Genomic DNA, 18,984 nt, shown 5'->3' on the forward strand with positions numbered 1-18,984 from the left:
ATAACATGGTTTCATAGTTGTCTGTATTTTCCAAAAACAAAGTCAGAAAAAAGGTGGCACCCCAGAGGGCAAAAACAGCAAAAGCTTTTTGTTATGTACCTATAATATCCTTATAGTGACATATCCATAGGCGCAGTTTGAATTTTACGGTTAGGGGTTCACAAAAAAAATCTAGAGGAAATGTAATGTGTACAACAGAGGCTTCGTTTACACCAAAATGAATAATCAGGATAACAGCAGGTGCATTTTTATATCCCAACTAATATGCCCAATCAGTGATGGAATATTGCCAGAATTATCATAGAAACTGAACTGCAAAACCCAACAGTAAACCAGATACAGATCCCAGCTATTAGCATTTCTCTGGAGATCAGCCTTGCAGACTCTTTATAAGCTATATAACAAGTCTGCACCTAAACTTTTGACATTTAGAGACTTCTGTAAGAATTGCATTTTTCAGCAATTGGGTGACGAGCACTTCTGTTCTGGAAATTGCTCAGAAACCCCCTTATTGTTAATATTCCTAGGAAAGCCATACATCCTCCGAATGCCAGAGGTCTCTAGTTTGTGGTTATAAGTTTCATGAGGCTGTGATTATCATAGAAGTCACAGTGGGTCATTTTATACAGTGGAGGTCAAGGTCAAGTTTTTAAAAAATGTTTTCACTACAATGAAACGGCTACTATGGGGACTAACATCATCACACATGAATACAGTTGGCCTCATTGAATCCACAAGAGTCTCAGGTTTCCAATCATACCATGGTTTTTGCCCAAAACTGCATGGGATTAGCATAAAGTGGGCATGTCTGTAAAGGGGAGACTTGTGGGTACCCATAGAACCCATTTTCATTTAGATATCTTGAGGTGAGAGGTCAAGGGACCCCTTTGAAAATGGCCATGCCAGTTTTTCCCTTGCCAAAATTATGCATAACTTTAGCCCGCTTCCCAACAAGCTAGCATGACATGGTACCAATCAAGTGGGTAATATTGTCCCATTCAAATTAAATTTGACGATAAAGCAGGGTAGACTTTAGGGTGTGGCTATGTTGTGATTGACAAGTCGCTACCACAGCAACAACATTGGTTAGGTAATGTAAACATGGCGTAACCCCAGATTCACAGAGTACAGGTGTAGCTGTAGCCGTCGTTATTTCAATGTGTTTTCAGTTCATAGAAGTTAATTCTAAAATTTTGGTGGCCTAAAAAGTCTTGTTCAGTGTTTGGTTGTACTAAAAGACCGTCTAAGGAGTCAGATGTTCAGTTTTTCCGGTAAATACAAGACACATTTTGGCAGTTTCGAATGAGACCCCTTCTGGAGTCTGATTTCTGGTCTTGTCTTTAGTCTGTCATGGCAGTAAACTCAAACCACAGTCTAGAGACGTTACAAGTCATCCGTAAACATAGAACTGTTAAAAACAAAACGAACACCTCTGCATGTCTTGACAGGTGCTGGAGCTGGACGTCATGGATGTTCGCATCGTAGAAGAAAGAAGTTACGGTGCAACCATAGAAACAAGCTGCGGCTCTCATGATTCCTACTCTGCTCACATACAGAGGAAACATTTTCTCTACTTCACAGATGAGAAGATCTTCTCTGTGCTCATGGAGATCTGTCGGACATTAGGTATGAATGCTGTTCAACGTACATTTCTTATCTGTAATCATACAGTACTTTACATCTGTTTCAAATTTACTTAAAAGTGAATATAAAGTAGTTAATATAAATAGTGGTTGGCTAATGTCTGTTTTGGATGTATTGGTCTGTATTGATACCAATACATCTGGAGGCCAATACAGTCAAATAACACTGTTGCCTATATTAAAAAAACATATTGTCCCAGTAAACATAAATTCATCAAGTCATTTTCCCTCTTTGTATCTGTAGGTTACTACGGCAACATTTACCTGTTGACTGATCACTTCCTGGATCTGTACCGGCAGTCTTCAGCGTACAGAAAACAGGCTGCCATGGTACTGAACGAGATCATCAGGGGTGCTGCAGGCATCGCCATGGCAACAGAGGGTGAGGATTCGGGGCATGAAGGTCGGGGATGCTCTGCCACCAAGGAAGACCTCGAGGCGGCAGTGGTGTCTGTCATGGAGGAATACACCAGTCTGAACAACTGGCACTTGATCACTGTCAGTGAGGAGACTGACAGAGACAGACAAGACCAGCAGGTGAGGATAGTTTCAGCCCTGCAGATTTAATATTTTGTCCAAAAGCAGGATTTAATTTGTTACAGTATGACATGGGTTTGATTACATTTCAAATGTCCAAACCTTAACTTAATAATTTTTCAACAGGTTCATGAGATCAGTAATGTTCTTAAATTGTTTAAAATTTGATGTGGCAATAGATTTTCTCATGGCCTATCCATAATGGAGCATCAACAGTAAAATTTGCTGATCACCAAACTCTCTGGGAAGATCACCACATGTAACAGATGATCCCACTGTTCACGGAATGATATTCTGACTGAAGACAGATACTTTGATGTGTAATTTCACAATTGTACATCTCATTTTGTACTCTGAAAACATCAAGTGTGATATGGTCATGGAAATTGTCTGAAAACACTGAAAATAAGACACAAAACACTGCTGGGTTGAAGATTAAACAATTATTATTGCACAATAAGGAGACAGAACACACAAAGATTTGCATCAGTTCGTCTCAGCGAACAAAAAGCAAACCCCATTCTGTTATAGTTAGAGAAGGAACAAAGAAATGATCTGTGATTGGTCAAATCATACAAACCTATTGATTACAGCCAATGGCAAACAGCCACGAGATACATTTATATGCACATGTATGTTAACTAGGAGCCACATCACCTAAAGACACAGAAAGGGAAGATCTCCAAGCCATATGTGGCCTTTGACCCCTCAACATGTCTTGTTTACCCCAAGACACAAAGATTTACCTTCTTTAGGGATGAAACAGGATAGAGAAGGCCAGTGGGCCTCTCAACAATAACAAAAGAACATGTCTGTCCAAAGGCAAACACAGAGTTACAGAGAAAATGTAATGATCTCACTTCATATTTGTATATTGATATGAATCCTTTGGCTTTTCATTACCTTTACAATATCAGACTTCCATTCTCAGCCCATAATGCACAACTCTCTCTTAGCATTTACATTTGCTCATGATCAGATCACTTGGAAACATATCCACACTTCACTTACAATATGGCTGATCGCTTTGTCCTGAATAGACTGAGCAGAGGGGGGAAACCGCTACAGGGTTTCAAGTAACTGCTCTGAAAATGATAATTAACTGTGTTTGTAGATTATCTTGAAGTTTGTCTTTGTCAGCTAAAAGGTGTGCTGATGCAGGAAAAGGATTCTATGCTCAGTATATATGCTCAAATAGAAACTAGTTAGAAGGAAGGTTTGGCCCTCTGCAGAGACCGTTCTGGGGTCCTCCCTCAAGTCAAATTAAATAGAATAAACATGAAGACAGTGGAGACTATTGGCAGCCAGTTGTACATACTGATGTCAGTCAGCTCATCATCAGATCATTTTATTGGAAAGGTTTATACTTCAGTGTTGGCTCTAAATTCACTGAAGACAAGTAAATCAAACAAATTTTTATGAGTACAGGTCTTGAACAGAAATTCTATAATGTATTGATTGTAGTGTTGGAATATGGAGGGTTTCATTTTAATGTATAGGAGCCATTATTTTTCAGTTGAAGTAATGGTTCTGAATTTAGGGAAATACACTTATTTGTTTTCTTGCAGAGAGTTGGATTAGAAGATTCCACCGCCATGTCGGTACTCTAACTTTGAAGTTAGAGCCAGCAGGCGGTTAGCTTAGCTTAGCATAAAGACTGGGAGCAGGGGGAAACAGCTAGCTCTGGCTCTCTAGCCTAGCTCACTAATTGACATACGTATAAAAACTGAGGTGTAAAAACTACAGGTTGTGGTTTTATGGGGGATTATGTGCAGGAACTATTTCTTTGCTTGAGCACAGTGACTTCCTGTAGTGTTGTTGTCACCGTGTGGTTGCCAGGCAACCAGCAGAGACTGGTTTCTCGTCATGAATACAATATGTACCCTTGCAAATTCAGCTCATGAATATTGCTGTCTGTTCAGGTTTTTAAAAATCAGACTTGTCATCTTAATATTGACTTTTTATGTCTAAAAAATAAAACATTACATTGTAGAAGAACAGCCAGAACAGACTATATGATGCATGACAATATTTGTCATTTCTCTCTCTCTGTAGCTGCTCAGTCCATCCAGACTCCTCTCCATATCCAACAGTGATGTCGGCAACGCTAATGCCAATTCCCTCCAAGTGATCCCTTCCTCATTTGCCTCCTCATCTGCCTCATCATCCACCTCCACAATCCACCAGCTCAACAGCAACATCTGGCAGCTGTGTATCCAACTCGAGGGCTTAGCCTGCTTTGCTCAGGCCCTGGGGTATGACTTTCGTCCTCTGTTGATGACATCATTGTACCCTGTGCTGGAGAAAGCCGGGGAGGAGACACATCTGGTCAACCAGGTGGCGCTGGGCTCCATGTGGGACATCAGTAAGGCCTGTGGCTACCCCTCTCTGAAGGAGTTGATCAATGACAACTCAGACTACCTGCTCAATGACATATCGCTCAACCTGCAGAGGCTCAGCCAGCATCCACAGGTAAAGGTGACACGATTTTTCATGTTGTGAAAATGCACAATATATTTTTAAAAAAGGAAAGGATGTGAGTTGAAAGGGGAAGTATGTGAGGCAGGAAAGATCTAACTTTTCAACTTTTTAAACTAGAACTACAAATATAATGAAAAAGTGTTAGGCTGCATTCAGACCAAATCAGGCAGTCTGGCGAAAACGCCAGCCCTCCCATTCATTCAAAGGGGAGTAGTGTGTTTGGGCTGTGGGCATTTCAGATGCAGCAGCCCCACATTGGCTTGCGGCAAAAAAGTTGATCCACTCAACTTTTGGAGAACTGCAACCCGACGTCACGCTGCAGTGGCCAATCACAGCCAGCAAGACTAATCAGAGCTGTAAAACCTGCCATAAGGGCTACAAAGATGTTACTAGGAGGAGGGACAGACATTTCTCTTTGTTTGATAACATTAAAAATAAAGCCAGATTTTGCTGTCAGCTTCCTGACTCATTTTTAAAAAGACGAGAGAAAAAAGAGAGAGAGAGAGCAACTGTGGTCAAGTGAGCTAGAGAGTGAATGAAGAGAGGGAGCAGTGGTAATGAGAAAGCCATGGAATCAGTTCAATAAATTGTTATTATCTGATTGTTTCACACGCCCACACACCTCTGCTCAATCCTGTGGCGGTGCACTGCACTGCCTGATTTGGTCTGAATACGGCCTTAGTGTAAGTAAATGAATTATGATATTACTAAAACCACTGTAAGCCTAACAGCAATTGTAATCATGTAACAAAGGCAGTGCATGATGTGACGCGCATAGACAATTTCTGCAATAAAATCAGACCCACATTCATGGAATTCATCATCCAGGTGAATACTGTGTATTGGTTTGCAAAAGTCCATTGTGCTCTGAACATGCATTTCATTGTATTCCTGCCCTGTTGCCCAGGCTCCACGGGTGTTGACAGTGATGTTGACTCACTCTGACTGCAGCCTGCTGCCTCTGGTCAGGGACATCGTTCAGGATGTGCTGATGGCTCTGGATCTCAGCTACAACCACACAGCTGCTCTGTTCTGCTCTGTGCTGCACGCGCTCGTGAAGGCGCTGGGTGAGATATCAAAAGCGATGTAAACCCATTTATCATCATCTGCTGAGGGTGAAAAAGGATAAGGAACAAAATGAGTATCTTTTCTATGTGACTGCCATACCCATACCATACTGTACCATACCATCCCGTTCTCTACCACACTATCCCTAACCTTTTTATTCAGTTTTGTTTAAAGCAGTCATGTCATTATGCTCTCCCCAAATATACAGTGAAATGTAAACACTAGTGTCGCAGAGCAATTTAAACAAGAGATTAACACAGTCAATATCAAACTAAACGGCATATTAGAAAAAACAAAAACAATCATAGTCTGGGTGAAAACTCGATTCTGATTGGCTACATGGTGTCCATTAATTCCTGATAATGGACACCTACTAAGTGGTTCCAGTGAAACTGTTCTCCGTTCTAAATGAATGTGCTGGCCAAAACGAGTAACCATAGCAACAGGGATGCAGTCAAAGCCTCCGTTTACATGTGAACAACATCTAACTTCCACAGTGCGTGACTTGAACATTTATTTGGAAAGTATGACAACTTAAACTGGGCTGCAGCTGAAGAAAGAGAAATCGAAAAGAAAAGGGAGAAACGACACAAGAAGTTAACACTGCGTATCGGATGGTTCTGGCCTCCCCGTCATCCATTAATTCCTGATAATGGACACCTCGTTAGGAATTATCCCTTACATATATATATACCCAATTCTGCAGCTCTCTGAAGCATTTAGGTGCTTGGGCTGGACATTTCAAGGAAAGACTATTCAAGAAAAATGAAAGAAAAAAGGCATCGCAGTCATGAGGCAAAGTTTGATGGACATGTGGCATATTACCACTTTCACGTAACACGTCTAACCTATGTTGTTGTCTTTCTTCTTCATTTAGTGAGGTGGTTTCCCGCCAGTTGTAGTAAGACCAGTGAGTCCGCCAGACCCAAGCAGACCTCCACTGACCAGGAAGTCCTGAACATCTGCCAATTCCTGCTGGATTACCGAAAACAGAAAGAGCTGGCAGAGGGGATTGGAATAGAGGAGGATGACACTGAGGACCTTGGTAATGTGGTTTCTGTTCAAGGACAAAACAGGAAATTATGTTTTTTTTATTGTAGTATAGGTTGCATATTGTAACATTTCCCGAGTGGATCAGTCACTACATCGTCCATCTGACCAGATATTCACTGTCTTTACAGAAGTCCCTCCTCCCACAGAGTGTGAGGGTGTTGAAGATATTGGTGGTCCTGATGTGAAAGCAGAACTTCCCTCCCACCTCAGCATCACTAAAGATGTTATGGAGCGCTGCATTCATCTACTGTCCGACCCCAGCCTTAGGGTCCGACTCAAGGTACTGTGTCTGCAGTGTGATGCAGTTTGTAGGGTAGCGTTGGTTTAGATGATAATAACCCTAGTGAGGATTGGTGACCATTGTACAGCAACCTTTTTTAAGATACTGTAGAAAGAAAGTAATATTGTCTCTACACTGTGACAAATCTACAAGCCGAACACCATCATGAAGATCCAATACAGAATTGCCTGTTATATTGTCCAAAGAAATACAACCTCACGTCAGCTGAAACACCTGTAAAGTAGTATATTCACAACACACAACTAGTTAGCTGGCACAGCTCCATGGAAGCGTTTTCCAAAACTATATGTGGCCAAGAACATATTCTAAGAGCGCTAAGTAAACCACAAAGACATGCCAAGTCTATAGATTTATACCAGTTGAAGTTTTGCTGTCAGAATAGCCTTAGATAAGTCAGATAATTGCTCTAATTAGTCTGGCTAACTTTAGTCCTAACAGGTTAGCCACCCCAAGCTAACCCTGATTATCATTACAATCAATGACCTGTGGACAACATACGTAGCTCAATTAATGGCTTGCTAATAAGGTTATTGAGTGAGCAATAGGAAAGGAATAGAGATGATAGAGACCACATTATCCTCATTATGAGCTATTACCAGTTAAATGTAACTGATGAATTCATGCACAAGGCACAGGTTTTCTGCCAGACGGAGTTTAGCAGCTTGGAGCTGTAGCTCAGTCAAACGTAGTTTTTAGTTTGAAAAACTCATAGGAATTCATGGCAAGTTAGTGTAACCTATGAACTTGGATGACTATCTCATGTTTGTTGTTTGTTAGATCTAAGCCATAGAAGCTGCAGAAAAAAGTCTCTATAAGCAGCCAGTTCCAGATTTGCTAACAAGACTGCAGTGGTTGAATAACCAGATTAGGGCTGCAACTAATGATTATTTACATTATCAATTAATCTGTCGATTATTTTCTTGATTGATCGATTAGTTTGTTGGTCTATAAAACATCAGGAAATGGTGAAAAATGTCAAGCGCTGTTTCCCAGAGCCCAAGGTAAGATCTTCAAATGTCTAATTTTGTCCACAACCCAAAGATTTTCAGTTTACTGTCATAAAGGACTAAAGAAACCTGAAAATATTCACATTTGAGAGGCCGGAATCAGAGAATTTAGCCTTTTTTTCACTATTTTTTTGTGTGTAGGTTTGAGTGCGCCATGAAAATAACATGCTCATCACATAGGAAGTGGTGGTTGCAATCAGCGATAAAGATTACAGTGAAAATGGCCTTTCCATTCATTCAGTAGTAATCATAATCATTTCTACTTGCCAAACAATCCAAACAAGAATTGGTTGTTGGGGATGTAGCAGCAATATATCAGTACATAGAGATTTAACACAGCTCTGGCTCATTATTTTTGTTTTTGAAATATGTTATCGATAGAAGACATTTTTTTCTCAAAAAATAACTCAAAACAATTGATTATCAAAATAGTTGATGATTTATTTTATAGTTGGCAACTAATCGATTAATCGACTAATCGTTGCAGCTCTAAACCAGATTTAATTTTACTTTTAGCTACCAAGTTGACATAATGCAAAATTTTAATGTCTTAGTGATTAATCTAAGTGGTTCCCAGTAAGAAACTAAACAGAAATCAACCATGTTTTTACAATTTTGCAGGCAAGTGGACCTGGCTTTAAACCTTCAATATTGCCTCTAGAGACTAGAGGTTATTTTACATCTAAAATCTACCTGTACACATAAATGTGTTATTGTCACACTTAATATACAAAAGATTTATAATAATGGGGTCACTTTGTGTCTTTATCCTTAGGTATTGGATGTCCTGGAGTTATGTGTGTGCGTACTGAGTGAGAGGGAAAATGAACTGCTACCTATGGCCCATCGCTGCTGGCCTGCCCTCCTGCAGAGACTGACAGCTGACGATCCTCTAGCAGTCCTCAGAGCCTTTAGGGTATGTATTTCAGGGTTTCCATGGGTCCTTAAAAAGTCTTAAATCTAATAATCTGAATTTTAGGCCATAAAATGTCTTAAATCAAAAAAATTGATTGGATTATGAAGTTAATGTTACTTTTATAAAATTGCATTTACTTCAGTCTCACTTTTAAATGTGTTTTTGGGGAAAATTTGTATTGATCACACTGTAACAAAACTACAGAACAAAACCAACACAGACCAATAACCACTAATGCAAACTGTGCAGCCCAGTCAGAATTTATCAGAGCACACCTAGCTGGTGTGTTGCAATGTGGTGTGTGGGCTAAGGTGGCGTCTCCTCTCATCAGAAAAATAGCTACTTCTGAAGTAATAAGTTAAAATTGTGTCTGTTAACGTTACCTTTCATCTATGTGGGAAATTGCAAGTTCAAAGAGACCTGGCTCAAGAACAGCGGATTCAGAACTTGGTTGAAGCCTATAATGAATTTGAAGCACACTGCACTTTGTGCAAGAAAACGCTCAAATTAGGAACATTGGGTATAAAGGCATTAGAGTCGCGTCAGGGAAATCAGAAAAACATAAAGCTGCTGTAAAAGGCCACCAGCAAACACCTCCCATCAGCCAGTATTGTTCTGTATTCACATCGGGAGCATCACCAAAGTCCAGCCCCAGCGCAACCCACCCTGTACTAACACTGTTAACTCCTGCAACTGCGGTAAGCAACCTCCAGACAGCATTTGGATCTACGCCAACATTAAAAGCAGAGGTGCTCTGGACTTTACACACCGTAGCTAAACATCAGTCATATAAAAGCAGTGAAGACATAGGTGAGCTGTTTCAAACCATGTTTTTCTGATTCTGACATCACTAAAACCTTCAAGTGTGGAAAGGATTCGGATTGGCAGATTTCATTAAGAGAGACCTCATCTCAAAAGTTAATATGGGCCCGTTTGGACTGATGTTTGACAAAAGTCTAAATCAAACACACAAAACCTGGGAAGGTGAGCAGGTCTTAAATTGCATTCGTAATGGTCTTAAAAAGTCTTGAATTGAACTTGTTGAAACCAGCAGAAACCCTGTAAATAAAATCTGTCTGGACATTTATTAAGTTGTATTACATTATCAGGATCATATTACTGTATATCATAATATATGCAGTGACTGAACAAGGTACTTTTTAATATTTATATATAAATAACAAATGAACTTTTCATGTCATATGCCACAACATTTTTTATTAACATTGCTACCAGTGAAGTGTACTTTGTTTGTATTTCTACTGCACCAGAATTCTGATTTACAGTTTTCCCTGAGTACTTCTCTGTTGAATCAATTAATCTGTGAAAGGTACTTTTGGCAGGCCATTTCATTGTTTGTAATCCTGTTAATCCTGTGTGTGTTTTTCCATAACATTTTTAAATTTTAAACTACCCGTCTGTAGAATTTTATTTATTTATATATCCATTACAGTCAGTCCTCTCTACATATCTGTTGTAAAGAAAAGTCAAAATCAGAAATGCATATTTTGTAAATCAGTGCCACTGCTGAAAAGCTGTGTTGTTGTCATGCTCATCAGCAAGAAGGCAGCTTTTGAGTTTAGGTTTTGTAAATACTACGATTCATCCAGGAGATCATACAGTGTTTGCTAGATATTTGATGAAGGACACACTGCAGGGACATTTTATAACACTTTTGACAACTTCTTACACTGTCCAACAGTTGGTACACTCTCAGTTGCTACATGTGGTGTCTCTCTGCCAGGTGCTGTGCACACTGGGTGAAACATGTGGTGACTTCCTGAGGAGGAGGGTTTCCAAAGAGGTTCTGCCCAAGCTGAGCTCCTCTCTGGCACGGCAGGCTCCGATTAGCGCCAAGGCCGGGCCTGTCTACACACACACCCTGGCCTACAAACTGCAGCTGGCTGTACTGCAGGGGCTGGGCTCACTGTGCCAGAGGCTGGACCTGGGTAAGAGAACAGACACACATAACACAGACAGACACACAGGATTCCCAAGACATAATGGAGTCAAAGCAACTCTTCACTATACCATACATTTCTTCTTGTGTGATTGTAGACACTTGTGTGTATATGATTAATCGTAGTCCTGATGTGGCAGGTTTCTTTAATGGAGGTTGGTGCATTTAAAAGAGAGCATACTGAGGATAGATGACTTCTGTACCAATGAAATATTTTGTCTCTTAACATACACAGTGTTAACAAACTTGGCAACCTCACTATCATGGCAAGACTTGGGTATGCTGCGCCGGCTGTTGTTTGTTAGAAAATGGTACCATTACAAAACCCCAAATTGTTTTGTTTCCATTTCTGTTTATGTACAGGTTAAAAAATGAGATACAATGTGTTAATTAGTGAGCAAATGTTAAGGGAAAAATGATTTGCCTTCAAGAAAAACAATGACTTTTTTCACCACCAGATGGCAAACTTGTATAACAGTGGAAACCAAGCTCCCAGAGTTTTTACTTAAGTGCCATAGCAAGTGTTCCCTCTTGAAATTTGATTTTGGAAGAAATGTGTATCAATAACATTGCAGAAATGTTTTTTGTGTGTTTGTATTTGGATCTCCTGCATTTGGGATGAACGGTGGGTTTTATCACATTCAACACCATTTCAGATTTTTCATTCAGTTTCTAAATCAGTGCTATTTTCATCACCTCCTCTGTTGATAACACACCCTACATCCTAGAACATCAAATACATTGCAGTGTGCAACATTTATACAGGACTCTCATACATAAAATCCAACATCCCACAATACTCAATGGGATTTAATGACTAAAAGTCCTTTTAGGCTGTGGCAGTTCTTGAATTGAACATATTCTAAATATGACCCTGGAGATACAGACAATAGCTGATTGAGCTAACAGGAGGCTACTGAATCCTTAGCTGTAATAACAGGAACTGCACCATTTCACCACAATCAAGTCGAGAAATGTTGTTAAATCTGCATGCTAATCAGCAAATCAAGAAGCTACAGGAAAGGAGGGCATTTAATTGATTAACTCTTAAATGTAATGTTTTTTAGAGTTGTGTATTTTATAGTTGGCATAGCTTTAATATTATAACTAAAAATCTTCATCCAAAGTGGCCTGGGAGCTCAGTGCTAGTGTGTTACCAATAATGTAATTACAAGCTGCTTGTCTAAGTTTTCATCAATCACTATGTTCATGAAGCAGTGATGTCCCTGTCACAGGCGTACTGGCTTCAGATTGCTCAAATTTTCCAATTCTGTTGAATACTCAAGGGGAGATACAGTACTCGTAGTGGAACTAAAAGCATCTTAATGCAGTGTGGAACTTCTGTTGGCCGCTATTTTGATGTCTTTATTTTTGTGCGCAGATTTGAGTGCGCCATGAAAATAACATCACATAGGAAGTGGTGGTTGCAATCAGTGAAAAGATTACAGTGAAAATGGCCTTTCCATTCATTCAGTAGTAATCATAATCATTTCTACTTGCCAAGGACAAAAATTGTGCAAGAATTGGTTGTTGGGGATGTAGCAGCAATATATCAGTACATAGAGATTTAAAACAGCTCTGGCTCGTTATTTTTGTTTTTGAAATGAGATATAGATAGAAGATATTAAGAGTTTTAAGAAATCAACAATATAAAAATCTTGGGTAAAATCCCCTAGATTTTAGGGGAATAGGGAATTGATTGAAAAATTGTTTTTTTTAAAGAGATTAGATTTAATAAAATACCAGCCAGTCATGTGTGTTTCTCCATCATTCCCCTCCTTTATTTCATCACATAAAGCGTATTCTGAGCTGTCCTTCTTTCAAGAGACATAATTTACTGTAAACTGCAGTAATTGGTGTCTTCCTGCATCAGTAAAAGATGCATAGGTATATCAAAGCTCAGGGAAAATCAGTTTAAACAAAACAACATTGAACATTTTAGAAATAACATAGACAAAATCCACAGATACAATATTCACACAGTCTCTTAACCCTTAATACTATTCTAGTAGAAAAGACTTAATAAACTACACAGAATTCATGTGCCCAAGATACATACTGCAGAGCAGTGTGTAAAAACAGTTAGTGATTGTCCGTGTGATGTTCTGTGAAGTCAGTGTCAGTTTCAGTATAGTTGAGGGTCTGTGGTTTGGGGGCACAGTGAGTGTTAACAGGGCTGGTTTAATAGGGAGATGACGCAGCTGCTGTGATGGAGAGGTGGTGCTTGTTGGTAGTGGTACACACTGGGTATTGGTGGCAGAGGACAATGTTAGAAACAAATGTTCACCTGGGCAGGCAGAATTGGTGGCAATAAGCCGTTGCACTCTAACCACTCACCACGCAGTGCTCTTCAGTCAGTGTCAGTGCTTTCACTCTTTGAGCTTCTAAGTGAGGTGCAAAGAAAAGGTGAGAAAATCCATCAAATGCACCAGCAGAGAAGCCATCTGTACCCATCTCCCGTAATAGGGGAAATACTATATGTGACATACTCTGTTTGATCAGATGAAATCAGATAAACTGGCACATACGGCTTTGGTACTGGTACTGTGTTTGAAAAATTACTGAACCATTACAAATCAGTGGCTCATCAGTCCAAGACCTCAAAAGATGTGAAACCATAGCAACATGCTAAAGATATTTCAATTGAAGACTCTTGAATCCTATCTCGAAATCAAAAATATTCAGAAAAAGATGTGATGTTCTAAAAGCTGCACTAATCCATGTTTTATTATATCAATAATGGTTCAAATGACTATGTTATGTGAAATGTGTTGTTTACATTGACAAACTTTATGATAGTGTCAATGTTGTGTTTCTGCCTGGTCTGCTGCCCCCACATGGCCAAAAAATATAAACTAATGCAGCTTTAAGTTTTTTGTAAGTGACCATTATATAAGCTAATCGTAATATAGTATAATGATCAATTATGTGGTATATCTCAAAATGATAAATACTCACCCTTGGCTTTTGTTGTTTTGCTGCTTTGACTCTGGATTTGTTAAAATTCTTGCATAATGATAATGTCAAATTATTTAATATCAAACTGTTTTCACAAGTCCAAAATGGGAAGAACTGATGTCAGAAGTATATATTTTGGTGCTACACAGCCTAGACTGTTTATTAGAAGTTAGGTTTAAAAAAACAAAAACAAAAAAACACCTCCAACAAGCCTACTTGCATTTGTAGTATTTTCCATCAGAAAAAGTACATATAGTCAGACCTCCTGCCATATAGTTGGTAACATACTAGTAATCCAGTAGATTGACCTCATTTCCAAGTTCCCTCCACAGAACAATATCCCATCGGCTCATTCAGTATCTCTCTGTCAACCTGATGAAAGCAGCAACTCTTAGGTTGGTGTTGATAAATTCTTTATTTTTTACCAACAGATGTGCTACCCTTGTTTGTCATCCTGCCTGTTTTCTCTCTCCCAGGTTCCTACAAGAGAAAAAAAATACAAACAGCTCTGCAGCCACAGTTATGCCATTAGGGATGTAATGATACATTCGGCTCACATTTGGTTTTGGTTTGGTATTAACACAGTATTTCAAACAACATCAGAATGAAGACAATCAAGACTAAGACAATGTTTGTGCCTTTCTGACAAGGAAATGGATAGCTACTGATTTGTAATGGTTCAGTCATTTTTTTGCAACCATTGTGATCTACATCTAACTTCAGACATATTTTACCCAAAGTATAAAATTAAGAAACAGACAAAAGCAGGAAGGTGTAAATCTTTGCAACAGATCGTTGTAAAAAAGTGATGCAGTGCATAGCATATCCTGCTTTTGAAAATCCTGAGTCCGAGCCACCTTCATAGGTGCTTGTTCACTCTTCTTTACACTCCTTCCAGCACATTGGCACTTCATAGACTGTCAGTAGCCCCGTTGGTCTTGGTAGCAGTACATGAGACTTTCTGGACAGTCCTGATCTTTGGATCCTCCTCAGCCATTCATCCTCCCTTTCAGTGCTAGAGATGTTGTTTCTGTCACTGAGAGAGTCATTTGATGAGAGAGGCACTTGACTAAGTTGTTCTTAATTGATGGAATGATCTCACCCTGGACCTGGGGCTCAAACTTGTTGGTCACTTCCACTTTCCTGATCACCATGCTGCTTGACTTCTTGGGCTTGAATGCCATTCTTGTCCATGGTGCAAGCTACCCCAGTGCATTTTGGACCCATCTTGCCTGCGTGTGCTTCGTAACATGCTCAACTACCTTGTTTTTGCCTACTTAGATGACATCCTCATCTTTTCCAGCACCCCTTAGGAGCATGAGCAGCATGTCTGCCAAGTCCTCCAACACCTCATGGAGAATCAACTGTTTGTGTAGACAGAGAAGTGCCAATTCCACGCCCACTCTGTGTCCTTCCTAGGCTACATCCGAATCCTGCCAAAGTCCAAGCAATGAGAGATTAGCCTCGCCATCAGAGTGGGAAGGAGCTCCAGTGGTTCCTTGGCTTTGCAAACTTTTATGGATGGTTCATCAGGGCTTACAGCAAGGTGGTAGCCCCCTTGACCCTTACTTCGATCCTTCAATGCTTCAAGTGGTCCTTGGTAGCAGAGGCAGCTTTTGAAAGGCTTAAGAGTCTCTTCTTGTCTCAGCAGTTTATAGTTGAGGTTGATGCTTCAGATGTGGAAGTGGGGGCCATCTTCTCCCAGCACTCTCTAGATGATGGCAAGCTCCACCCCTGTGCCTATTTTCCCCATCCCTCATCCCCAGCCTTATCGCATCCCTGCAGAGAAGAATCATGATATTGGGAACAGGCAGCTGCTAGTTGTGAAGATGGCACTGGAGGAGTGGCAGCACTGGCTAGAAGGGGCTGAGCATCCTTTTATTGTTCGGACTGATCACAAGAATCTGGAATATATTTAAGACAGCCAAGAGACTGAACACAAGGCAGGCCAGGGGGGCTTTGTTCTTTAGAAGATTTAACTTTGTGCTTACCTACAGGCCCAACTCAAAGAATGGCAAGCCAGACCCACTCTCCAGTCAATATGCTCCTCCTGAGCCCATCCCCCCAGAATCTTGTGTTGTCGGGATGGTAACCTGGTAGAGGAGGAAGTCTGGGAGGCTCGGAATCAGCAGCTGGATCCAGGCAATGGCCCACCCAACAGACTGTTTGTCCCAGAATCCAAGACTGGAGTGCGTTGGAGTGGGCACACACAACTGAACTTACCTGTCACCCTGGGGTAACTTGCATACTCTTTCTTCTGTAGGCGGTACTGCTGGCTGTCTATGGAGCAGAACACCAGAGAGTGTATCTCAGCTTGTCCAGTCTGTGCAGACAACAAGGGATCCAACAAACCAAGCCCTGGCCTCCTATGCCCCTTGCCACTGCACCTTCAGCTATGGTCACACATCGCCATAGATTTTGTCACCAGCTTGCCAAAGTCAGATGATAACACAGTCATTCTTATGGTGATAGACTGGTTGTCCAAATTTGCTCACTTTGTTCTTCTTCCAAGCTCCCCTCAGCTAAAGACATGGCTGATGTCCTGTCAAGGAGGTGTTCCAGGTCAATTGGTCTGCCCCCTAACATACTGTTGGACCGTGGGCTACAGTTTACGTCTTCAGTGCGGAGGGCCTTCTGCACCATCATCGGTGCCTCCGTGATCCTCACCTCTGGTTTCCGCCCATAGACTAATGGCACAGAAAAAGGGAAAAACCAAAAAAAAAACTTACAATTTGCACTTTGTGAAGTCTTCAGTAAAGACATTTCTACTTACCTTCTCCTGTGTCTCCAAGTCTGCATTTGGGTCCTTCCAACTATGTTGTGTCACAGACATCTTTTGTAAGAGTTTCGTCATTTGTCAACACTTTAAAGTGTGACTGGCTCTTTGATGGTTGGATGTTTTTGTTCAACAGTACTTTTTACCCGAATTAATCATGGAAATAATTCAATTCCATATGCAGTTGTTTTAACCAGCATTGTTTCTGTTTAAGGTTCAAATGACCTTCTAAGAAGGAACCTTAAGTAACACATTTGTTATAATGTGAAAATATCAGTATGCAATGACAAATATTTCTCATAGTGAAGACAGTTTATCAGTTGTGATGCAGTTGTAACCTCCTGCATTGATTTGCATACTTTGTATGTACTTTCTTTCTTTCCTGCTTTCTGTCTCTACCCTTTCTTTATTTAAAACAATTGTGATTAAACTTCTTACTTACTCAGTCTGATGCCACCGTGACCTGGTCCCAGATAAGCGGCGGGGAATGGATGGATGGTTGGATGGGTGATTAAACTTCAGTCACACTTAATAAGGAGTGACAGTGCCTTGTGCACTAGTCAAGATATGTTGTTTTATCTTAAACACTGGAGAAAATAATTTCCTTGTGCAGTTATTCCATAGTTTTGGCCACCATTTCTAGCAAGTGCTGTATGAGATCACGCAGTGTAAAAAGTGGGTCTGAGGTTGTTTTCTTTTTTCTTTTTTTTCTTTTCTGAAGTTTCAAACATAGGATCACTTTATGGAAATGCTCCGTAATGGCCTGGTTCAAACATGAAAACACTATCACAGATATAGATGTTTTCTTTGCATTATGAGATGCTGCAGCGTGGCTTCAAAGTTGGCAGTGTCAGTCTTTTCTGTGGTCGGTCAGTGAGTCCACCCCTTTGGTCCAGAGTGAAATACCTCAACAACTGGTGGAAACTTTGCCATGAAATTTGGTACAGACATTTGTTTTCCCCACAGAATTAATTGTGATAAATTTTTGGGATCTTCTGACTTTTTATCTAGCGCCACCAACATTTTGATTTGCCCAATACTTTGGTTTATGGCCATTTTTTAAAAAAATGCATACTGTGCTGTACTTTATATTTAGTGCTGTTTGGTGTACGTTAGCATGCTAACAATCAAAACTCAGATGGTAAACATGATAAAACATACCTGCTGAACATCAGCATGATAGCATTGTCAATGTGAGCATGATGACATTAGCATTTTGCTCAAAGCACCACTGTGCCTAAGTATAGCCTCACAGAGCAGCTAGCATGGCTGTAGACTTGTAATCTTGTTATCTATTTGTGTTTTGTCTTGGTGTGTGCCTTATTCTGTATAGGTCTCATGTTTATTATTGCTGTTCCCACATTGTTTTTATTTTTGAGAAAGCAAGAATATCTCTCGCTTTGAAAGGAGAATAACTAAAATGTACCTGGGTTGGGTTCAGGTCTCAAATGTGGCAATGGATGTTGTGCTCAGTCAGGTCAGGACTTAAAGTGTCTAGGCCAGGTTCTGGTCTCAGTTTCATGCCTGTGCAGGTCCGTTATAAGTAATAGGTCTCTATCTATCTATCTACATGCTTTCTTGTCAGCATATATACATAATAACCAGGATTTAATGGGGGGCCATAAAGGAGAACCTTCAAGGCTCATTAAGATATGTTCTTCTTCTCTTGCAGCCCCATTTGTTGATTTAACCAGGTATACCAGGTGTATCACACATAAAGAGGTTGCTCAGTTCAGTACAGCTTTAAATAGTTGAAAAGCAACCTCCGCTTATTGCATGGCCACTGCAGACTACAAAAAGGCAGCTGCAGCAACATTACATCCCCACCCAATGTTTTAGTTACAATCCTCATATGACTGGAATGTAAGATTTTTTTTTCCCTCCTCACATTAAAGGAAAGAGTGTACTCCATGCTTGATTTTTCTTACAGGCACTTTACTGCGTTGATGTTTTGTTCCTTCATATCAGAGGGAGAGAGATTTGGAGTTGGAGATGGGGAGAATGAAAGAGCAGGAGAGAAACAGTCAGCGGCTGCAGCCTTACTCATGTGAATACTGATTTGGCTTCAGCTTACCTCTGGGACGCCTACAGCAAGCCAATTACCAAGCCTCAGTCACAGAGAGAGAAAGGCAGAAACAGAGATTGACTGAAGCAAATAATATGTTTCGGCTCCAGTTGTGGCTTCAGCTCCAATTCCACTTTTTATTCATTTACCACAAAATCTAACAGCACCTGGCCTCTCCTCTTTAGTATTTCTCACTTCTCTGCTTCCCTCCAAGCACCT

At 40.3% G+C, this 18,984-nt stretch overlaps 1 protein-coding gene across 1 annotated transcript in view; it reads left to right on the plus strand.

Annotated features, from left to right (window-relative positions):
• Positions 1-18,984, plus strand: part of tti1 (TELO2 interacting protein 1) — a 28,221-nt gene that overhangs the window by 3,443 nt on the left and 5,794 nt on the right. The window contains exons 5-12 of the mRNA XM_067591488.1: positions 1,449-1,626; positions 1,888-2,180; positions 4,236-4,652; positions 5,569-5,728; positions 6,607-6,774; positions 6,911-7,062; positions 8,866-9,006; positions 10,751-10,955. Coding sequence (XP_067447589.1) covers positions 1,449-1,626; positions 1,888-2,180; positions 4,236-4,652; positions 5,569-5,728; positions 6,607-6,774; positions 6,911-7,062; positions 8,866-9,006; positions 10,751-10,955 — 1,714 coding nt within the window. The remainder of the gene's footprint in view (positions 1-1,448; positions 1,627-1,887; positions 2,181-4,235; positions 4,653-5,568; positions 5,729-6,606; positions 6,775-6,910; positions 7,063-8,865; positions 9,007-10,750; positions 10,956-18,984) is intronic.

This window comes from Thunnus thynnus, chromosome 6 (genome assembly GCF_963924715.1).
Source record: "Thunnus thynnus chromosome 6, fThuThy2.1, whole genome shotgun sequence".
Classification (NCBI taxonomy): domain Eukaryota; kingdom Metazoa; phylum Chordata; class Actinopteri; order Scombriformes; family Scombridae; genus Thunnus; species Thunnus thynnus.